The 10,000-nt window shown below is 38.7% G+C and overlaps 2 protein-coding genes across 5 annotated transcripts in view; one reads left to right on the top strand and one right to left on the bottom strand.

Moving 5' to 3' along the window:
* Window positions 1-7,003, bottom strand: part of ip6k1 (inositol hexakisphosphate kinase 1) — a 55,607-nt gene extending 48,604 nt beyond the window's left edge. For all 4 annotated transcript variants that reach the window (XM_028575732.1, XM_028575729.1, XM_028575731.1 and 1 more), the window contains exon 1: window positions 6,801-7,003. The gene's annotated coding sequence lies outside the window, so the exon portion shown is untranslated. The remainder of the gene's footprint in view (window positions 1-6,800) is intronic.
* A 1,075-nt stretch (window positions 7,004-8,078) lies between these two features.
* Window positions 8,079-10,000, top strand: part of ccdc66 (coiled-coil domain containing 66) — a 61,466-nt gene continuing 59,544 nt past the window's right edge. Inside the window, exon 1 of the mRNA XM_028575104.1 lies at window positions 8,079-8,291. Within this exon, the coding sequence (XP_028430905.1) occupies window positions 8,281-8,291 (11 nt within the window). The 5' untranslated portion in view covers window positions 8,079-8,280. The remainder of the gene's footprint in view (window positions 8,292-10,000) is intronic.

The raw sequence follows: 10,000 nt of genomic DNA, 5'->3' as shown, positions 1-10,000 counted from the left end.
GGGACTACAGTATCCTTGTGGGGTCTGCACAACATTTTGGTCCCCACGACCAAAATGTTGTGCAGACCCCACAAGTTTAAAGGGCTGTTTGAGGGTTAAGACTTGGTTTTAGGGTTAGGGATAGAATTAGGTTAAGGTTAGGGTGAGGGTAAGGGTTAAGGTTAGGCATCTAGTTGTGATGGGTAAGGTTAGGGTAAGGGGCTAGGGTGTGTGTGTGTGTGTGTGTGTGTGTGTGTGTGTGTGTGTGTGTGTGTGTGTCTGTGTATAAGGGACATACAGGACATACTGCTCCACCTTTCACCTTTTTCTCTGTCACATGATAAACTCACAGCTGCTACTAATGCTACTAACGCTGCTAATGGGTATCGTAGCTTCCCGGCCCCGGTGGCAAGTAAAAAGTAAAAAAAAGGAGATTAAAAAGAGCAAGAGAGCGGCGTTTTGAAGCGTGAAGGCTACCGTAGCTGTACCTACTGTGAACTGCGTGGTGAGAGAGAGCTGATTGTGATATATACGATCTCAACGCTAGACGGGAGAAATTCCCAAACATTGGACCTTTAAGACACCTATAATTCTATAGAAATTTCTAGTGATTACAACCCCAAACTTTTGAGCATGGAGAATCTGGACACATGCCTTTGACATCCACTGATGTTGAGAGAAACCAGGCAGACAGAAAGGAACTCTCCGTCACTTCTTCCCCTCAAATGTTGACAATACTGTTATGCAGTCACCATCAATCAGAGGTAAAACCAGCTGACCGGTGTGAATGTCAAAGACCTTGAAGTCAATATTGCAGCGATATTCTAGGGTTGACAATTGGGGCTTTAACAAAATGTGTTTAGATAAATAATCATCAGTAATGTGGACATAATGACTAAGTGGGTAAAGGTGAATAATAGAACAGTTACAACAGTCTGGTAAGGTCAGAAAAGTCCATCACTTTACAAGGGTTGTGCTCGATTTAAGAACTTCTTAGTCGACTAACACTCATTCAATTGTATCGACTAATCGATTAGTTGATTTAATCGACAGATCTATAAATCTGAGTTTCTCCACAAAGAGTCGTGCTAAAAGCACCACTTTAATTCTTGTGTTTACCAGAGATGTGCTCGTACGTTTCTTGGAAATAAGTCATTCAGCATGAAAACAGCATCAGACATGACTAATGGACTAAAGAGATCTAAGTTGACTAAGACCAAAACCACCGATTAGTCCACTAATCCACTAAGAGGGAGCAGACCTACACTTTACTGAAATGCAGCTTTTAAAACCAGGAAAAGACACTTATGCCATATTACGATATTACGATATCCAAAATCTAAGATGATATCTAGTCTCATATCACGATATCGATATAATATTGATATACAGTACAGGCCAAAAGTTTGGACACACCTTCTCATTCAATGTGTTTCTTTATTTTCATGACTATTTACATTGTAGATTCTCACTGAAGGCATCAAAACTATGAATGAACACATATGGAATTATGTACTTAACAAAAAGTGTGAAATAACTGAAAACATGTCTTATATTTTAGATTTCAAAGTAGCCACCCTTTGCTTTTTTTTGATAACTCTGCAAACCCTTGGTGTTCTCTCAATGAGCTTCATGAGGTAGTCACCTGAAATGGTTTTACCTTCACAGGTGTGCTTTGTCAGGGTTCATTAGTGGAATTATTTCCCTTATTAATAAAAAAGCAAAGGGTGGCTACTTTGAAGAATCTAAAATATAAGACATGTTTTCAGTTATTTCACACTTTCTTGTTAAGTACATAATTCCATATGTGTTCATTCATAGTTTTGATGCCTTCAGTGAGAATCTACAATGTAAATAGTCATGAAAATAAAAAGGAAACGCATTGAATGAGAAGGTGGGTCCAAACTTTTGGCCTGTACTGTATTGCCAAGCCCTATATTTAAACCAGCATTACATATAGGAAATTTCCACCATTGAACTGTTCAGACTGATGTCATGAAGTGACGTATGTATGACAATATCAAGACGCATACTCGCTTTTTAGCATGTTTATCAACGCCATTTGGCCTCCATTGACTTCAGTGTTTCCTTTAGGATTTGTTTTAGCAGTCCGACACACCCCCCTCCCCCCCCACACCATGAAAGGGAACTGACCCTTCGCTGCAACACAAACTAATATATTTATTCACCTCAGACACCTCCTACCAAGAGCCTGGGTCTGTCCGAGGTTTCTTCCCAAGAGGGAGTTTTTCCTCGCCACTGTCGCACTGCTTGCTCTTGAGGGAATTACTGTAATTGTTGGAATTGTTGGGGCTTTGTAAATTATAGAGCGTGGTCTAGACCTACTCTATCTGTAAAGTGTCTCGAGATAACCTATGTTATGATTTGATACTATAAATAAAATTGAATTGAATTGAACCTCTATACACACACAATGAGGCATCTTCTCAGTTGTGATTGAACTGTATTTTTTGCAGCAGAGGAGAGAGGGGGTCCCAGAGGCAGCAGTAAAATCAGCCCACTTCGTTTACCATTTAGCTAGGTCTCCAATATAACTGCTAGCCTACTAGCCGTTAGACTCTTATAGTCACACCCCGCCTAGTGGAAGGGAGGGGGAGTGCTTAAAACCACTGTTTCCAACTTTTCATATTATATTCAGCATTTTGTTATAAAAAGCCATACAAAACAATGGTGAGCGGCTCTAATCTTTATGTTTAATAAACACATTGCTTAACTTCATTTGCTTAACGGGTGGGTAGCATGGGTCGAACACAGGACTTCTGTCACGTTTCCTAAATCCAATCGTAGCTTTCTCGCGATAACACTCCAAGTGGCGTTGGATACAGCGTAGACATTACACGTGGAGAGCTCAAAATGCGTCCGGATCACCACGCCACTCGGCTTTAGGAAAGTGGGCGTGTGTGTTTACGTGAATTCATGATGTCATTTTGCTGTTTCACTGTTTTTTTTTAAGTTAAACCATTGCAACATCTTTCCAAAATAATCAGTGAGTAATCGTGTTAAATAATCGTGAGTAGAGATGCACCGATAGAGCAGCCGGTGACCGGAATTAACCGGTTTTCTCGTGCTCGGCGAGCTGCAGGTCAGTCTGACATATGGGGATTTCATGCCGGTCAACGCTACAATTAACGGACAACAGAAGTTATAGAGTCAAAGTTTCCAAAGTGCTGCACAGAAGACTCAGAACATACAAAACAATTAATATAAAATGATTTAAACAAAATAAAAACATCAGGTTTAAAAATATATAAAATATAGAAAGAATAAAAGAAAGAATAAACACCACAGTGGACCACATAACTCACACAGAATTAAAAGCCAAAGAATAAAAGTGTATGCGCTGTAAAAGAAAATACACCGATGTATGTATTTTTACTTATTTAACTGTCTAGTAAAGTTCAAAGACAGTGTTTAAAAGGTGCAATCCACATGTTTACATATGTTTATTACAGTAAATATTAATTAAATAATCTAAATACTAACAAGTGTGGTAAAGCCACATTTGTTTTTATATTTCTGCAATCTGCACTTTAGTTAGTTGATTAGTTTCTGACTTTCATATGAATGTTTACACCAGGCTTGGTCAATATACTAGTGGGACAGAAGTAGTTAAATAAAAGATGTCATTCATATAAATTCATGCATCAGCTAATTCCATCATCACATGCAGGCCTTGGCCTCCAGGAAAGAACAGTTTGTGTAATCTTTCTAATCTTGTGTTGTTCATACTATACAATGATTTATTGCTAGTTTTTGTTGAATAATACAGAAGACAAAGAGCTTAAAAAATAATCGCATATCGAATCGCAATCGCAATACTTTTGAATGAAATCGTAATTAGATTATTTTCAAAACTCGTTCAGCCCTGGCGCTCTATTCTCCCACATGTAGGAACCTGGTGAGTTAACCTGCAACATGTCAGCTGTTTGGAGATTCTTCAGCGTGTGGTCAGAAGATAACAAGTTTACAATATGCAACACCTGCAAGGAGACAGCAGGGCGTGGAGGGACCACACCAAGAACCACATTTATTTAGTGTGATATTAGATGTGAAAAGAAGGAAATGGTTCTAACATTGGTCTTTAGATGTGTGTGGATGTCCCACAGCAGGAGTCATTTATATAGTTCTGTTTTATATTGATCCATTATCTGTTCAACACATGTTCTATTAAAGAGAAAAGATAGAAAATAAATATTTGCGTGTGTGCTGTAAAGTGGTTAGAAAAAATGAAATCTGAATCGGCTAAAATCGGTATCGGCCCAGGCTAACTCCAAGAAAATCGGAATTGGCCTAGAGAGTTCTAGTCTCTAATCGTGACTTCAGAATATGGACCAAAATAATTGTGATTATGATTTTTCCAAAATCAGCAGCCCTATATTTAGCGTTAGGGCTGGGCGATATGGAGAAAATCAAATATCACGATATTTTTGACCAAATACCTCGATATCGATAACGCAACGATATTGTAGTGTTGACGATTGGTGCTTTCACTAAATATTTACACAATGAGAGTTTAGATAAATAATCACCAGTAATGTTGATATAATGACTAAGTGGGTAAAGGTGAATAATAGACCAGCTACACCAGTCTGGTAAGTTCAGAACAGTCCATCACTTTACTGTAATACAGCCTTTAACACCAGGAAAAGACACTTATGTCATATCACGATATCCAAAATCTAGTCTCATATCACAATACTGATATAATAGTGATATTGCCCAAATCTATTTAGCGTTGCATATAAGCCAAACAAATAAGCATCCCATCCTCTGTAAAGCCACCAGTTACTCCCACTTATCAATCTGTATGAGCAGAGAGGAACATAACTGATGAAGGCCAGCCTTTAGTCAGTGCTTACTTACTAACACTATGGTCATGTGTAGAGCAGCATGCTGCAGTTGTACTCCTACACATAGCAGCAGCATGGTCATCATCACACCCAGAGCAGCAGCAGCTACCTAATTAACCCCAGTAAAAGCCATCACACCTCCACTGACACTATGTCATGATGCACTAATAATAATCTAGTTCCTACTGCTGCAGACCTGTCACAATACATTACCCCCCAGGCAGGCTTACGTGCAGTTTAGTGTCCCAAATTATTTTCCAAAAGCTGAGTGTCCCAAATGATAAGGGTCTTATTTGAGACGGGTTAGGGTTAGGGTCCCATGGCATGGAAATTTCACTTTATGAGGTTTAACATTATTACATTAACATTAATAGGAGTTCCCCCAGCCTGCCTATGGTCCCCCAGTGGCTAGAAATGGTGATAGGTGTAAACAGAGCCCTGGGTATCCTGCTCTGCCTTTGAGAAAATGAAAGCTCAGATGGACCAATCAGGAATCTTCTCCTTATGAGGTCATAAGGGGAAAGGTTACCTCCCCTTTCTCTGCTTTGCACAGCCAGAGAATTTGGCCCCCCCATGAGAGAGAGAGACATCATGGCTTTCAAACGAGCAAAGTGGTAGTTGGTCAAGACCACCATATATAAATATAAAAGATATATAAAAGAGACTTCAGATACAGTATTAGGGGACCACTAAGGTCTATATAAAAGAGACTACAGATACAGTATTAGGGGACCACTAAGGTCTATATAAAAGAGACTTCAGATACAGTATTAGGGGACCACTAAGGTCTATATAAAAGAGACTACAGATACAGTATTAGGGGACCACTAAGGTCTATTTAAAAGAGACTACAGATACAGTATTAGGGGACCACTAAGGTCTATATAAAAGAGACTACAGATACAGTATTAGGGGACCACTAAGGTCTATTTAAAAGAGACTTCAGATACAGTATTAGGGGACCACTAAGGTCTATTTAAAAGAGACTACAGATACAGTATTAGGGGACCACTAAGGTCTATATAAAAGAGACTTCAGATACAGTATTAGGGGACCACTAAGGTCTATATAAAAGAGACTTCAGATACAGTATTAGGGGACCACTAAGGTCTATATAAAAGAGACTTCAGATACAGTATTAGGGGACCACTAAGGTCTATATAAAATAGACTTCAGATACAGTATTAGGGGACCACTAAGGTCTATATAAAAGAGACTTCAGATACAGTATTAGGGGACCACTAAGGTCTATATAAAAGAGACTTCAGATACAGTATTAGGGGACCACTAAGGTCTATATAAAAGCATCCAAAAAGCAACATGTCACAGGACCTTTAAGAACATTGTATGGGGAATTCGGGACACTAGACTGCAGGTATACCCCCCAGGCCCTCCATCTGACTCCAAGATGCTACAACCTCCATTGATTATATTTACACCGAGATAGCGTCAGTCTAATGCAAACTTTTAGTAACCCTCCTCTTTATGTAGCTACCAGCCCGTCTCCATCTCCTGCCGTTTACCGGAGCATAACGCTAGCCAGGGTTGCTGATAACCGGTAGCAGTGTGCTGCTAGCTAGCTGCCACATAACACGGTTATAGAGCCGTGGGTACCATGTTAGTTAGAGTTAACGGTGGCTGTCACACTGGCCAGCTTCTTGACCTTAGCCTGACAACACGCTAGCTAGCTAAGTCAGCTACACTCATCTTAAATCAGCTTATAATGAAAGTGAGACTTCACACCGTTTTCGTGTCGTCTCGCTTTAAAATCGCCCCTTTCTTCTCCTTTAAGTGCCGCTCGGTGTCCCGGACACTGATGGAAAACACTGACGTTAGTTCGACAGTTAAGTAGCCTAGCATGCTAACGGTAGCTAAGTAGCTAACATCACGGTTTTGACGTTACGCAGTCTCTCCGGTTAGAGACACCGAGCTGTCACAATAACAACATACCTTCAGCAGGATCGACCGGTGGGCACCGAGCGGAGGTGACGGGTGATTGTGCTTCAGATGACCGGAGAGGTTCACGCCATGGATGTCGGTCCCCGGTATCCAAACTCATTAACGGCGGAAAAACATCCAGCAGGCTAACGTCATTACAGTAGAGCTAACGCAGCTTGTTTGGTTGTTACAGTTCATTTGCATGACTGCAGCGCGTTGGCGCCACCTACAGGCCACTGCTGGTTCTACCGTCCTCTGCAATATATTTCTTGTCCTGCCTATGCACCACCTGTCTATACTTGTATATCAATCGACTTTTAATCCATGAAAAGCGCTATACAAATTAAATTTATTATTATTATTGTATATCACATTGCACTTTTCTGCTTCTTTTTGCACTTTGGACGCAAACTGCATTTCGCTGTCTTTGTACTTGTGCTCTGCACAATGACAATAAAGTTGAATCTAATCTAAAAAAAATATATAAATCTAAAATTCAGATGTGGAAGAACTGACCGAATAAAGGACCAATGGCACAGTCAATTTTAAAGTAGTGAAAGTGCTAAAGAAGAATAAAACACATAAAAGAAAAGTCACATTTTAATGAAATAAAATAAGATATCAAACCAAATCACAAACTACATATTTTGCATTGAAGTGCATTACCTTGCAATATACATTAATTGTGAATTCATCATACAAGTGAAGTAAGTACGAATAATAATTACAACATACATTAAGATGTATGAAAACATGCGATTCATATATAATAAATGTGATATATATAAATAATATACAATATTATATTAGGGAAGTGTTCCACCTTTAATCTAATCTAAAATAGTTAATTTGTTGTATTGTAAATTATGGAATACATCCTTAAACCATATGCTCCACAAGCCCTGTTTCACAACGTATTTACTGACTGTAACGTTATATGAATATTTGTATTTTTTCATATAGACGGTTGCTTTCACTGGCATTATTTTAGGCATATAGGGTCCTGCGTACACATTCGTAGTCCATAATAAATAAAATAAAAGTATATTATCTGCCGTGATCGTTAAGTAAGTAACCGTTGGTAGTAATAGTGGTAGTAATAGTAGTAGTAGTAGTAGTAAGAAGTAGAAGTAACGTAAGTAATCGTTACGTTTGGGCTTTTTGGCATTTTGGTTCTGTCGTTTCAAATAAATTCCCAGTCACCCTAAATGCACCACCGTCTAGCGTAAACATCCAAATGAAATTTGATTGGCCTCTAATTTTACAGTTCAACAGAATCAACCAATCGGTGAAGCCGTTCTTGGTCGTTGTCAGCAACCGACGGACGCAATTTACCAACCAGGAACTGGCGTGTAAAAGCGGTCAGTTAACTGGTCAAGAGCTGGACAAAAGCGCTTTTATTACATCTTAAATCATATAATAATAACATGGCTATGTCTTTATAACGTGGTCGGTTAACGTGTTGCCGTCTTGGTCGTTATCTTCTGTCGGCATGAATCTCGGGTGAGTTTTTTTTCTTCTTCTTTTTCAAATCAACGTTACCAGTGACGTTAGCTAGCTAACATTGACGTTATACGTAAGGCTAAGATAAGCTAGCTACATCATATATATATATATATATATATATATATATATATATATATATATATATATATATATATATATATATATATATATATATATACAGACCCTTTCCAAAAAATTAGAATGTCATGGAAAAGTTTATTTATTTCCATAATTCCATTTAAAACGTTAAACTTCCATATATTATAGATTCAGGGCCCACAACTTAAACGATTTCAAGTATTTAGCTGTTTATTTGTACATAATTTGGGCTTCCAGCTCATAAAACCCACGAAAACAGGATTTCAAAAAATTAGAATACTGTGAAGAAATCACCATTTACTTCTCAGTTTTGCAAAAAAGAAATTAGGATCACATCAAATCAATCAGAATATGGTACTTTCAAAACGATACGTCAATCTTCAATACTTGGTAGGGAATCCCTTTGCCTTAATCAGTGCCTCGATGCGCCGTGGCATTGAGCCAATCAACCTGTGGCATTGCCTGGGAGTTATGGAAGCCCAGATTTCCTTGATGCTTGCTGTCAGCTCTTCTTTGTTTTTGGGTCTGGTGCCGCTCATTTTCCTCGTGATAATACCTCCATAGATTATCAATGGGGTTTAGGTCCGGCGAGTTGGCTGGCCAGTCAAGCACTGTGATGGCATGGGCATCAAACCAGGTTTTGGTGCTTCTGGCGGCATGGGCAGGGGCCAGGTCCTGCTGGAAGATGAAACCTGCATCTCCATACAGATCCTCAGCAGAAGGAATCATGAAGTCCTCTAAAACTTTCTGGTAGACTGATGCGGTGACATTGGATTTAAGAAAGCAGAGTTTACCAACACCTGCACTGGACATTGGACCCCAAATCATGACTGACTGTGGAGATTTCACACTGGACCTCAAGCAGCTTGGGTTCTGTTCCTCACCCGTCTTCCTCCAAACCCTTGGACCTTGATTCCCGAATGAAAGGCACACTTTACTTTCATCGGAAAGGAGGACCTTGGACCACTGGCCAACAGTCCAGTCCTTCTTATGGTGATTTCTTCACAGTATTCTAATTTTTTGAAATCCTGTTTTCGTGGGTTTTATGAGCTGGAAGCCCAAATTATGTACAAATAAACAACTTAAATACTTGAAATTGTTTAAGTTGTGAGCCCTGAATCTATAATATATGGAAGTTTAAAATTTTGAATGGAATTATGGAAATAAATAAACTTTTCCATGATATTCTAATTTTTTGGAAAGGGTCTGTATATATATATATATATGTATGTATATGTGTATATATATATATATATATATATATATATATATATATATATATATATATATATAGGGCTGTGCGATGTATGTATATGTTATATGTTGGCTTTGGTTCAGCCTTACTCGACTAGAGATGAGGGCAAAATCATTCAAACAATAATAAGCTTCAATCCTTTCATACAAACAATTCCAAGTCACCCGGGGTCTAGAGTATAGCGTTAATAAAACATATAATATAATTACTATAATTGCATTTAATTAAATGCGTGGCCTTCCAGGGTTAAATGTGTCCCTTCGTCAGCGTGTTAAAGTTAAAAGTAAAACCCTAAACACAGACCCTTCCATGACATCAGACAGGTCACTGATAAGCAACATTTTGGCCAGTT

Source organism: Perca flavescens, chromosome 4 (assembly GCF_004354835.1).
Source record: "Perca flavescens isolate YP-PL-M2 chromosome 4, PFLA_1.0, whole genome shotgun sequence".
NCBI lineage: Eukaryota > Metazoa > Chordata > Actinopteri > Perciformes > Percidae > Perca > Perca flavescens.
This window is presented reverse-complemented; position numbering and strand designations above follow the sequence as displayed.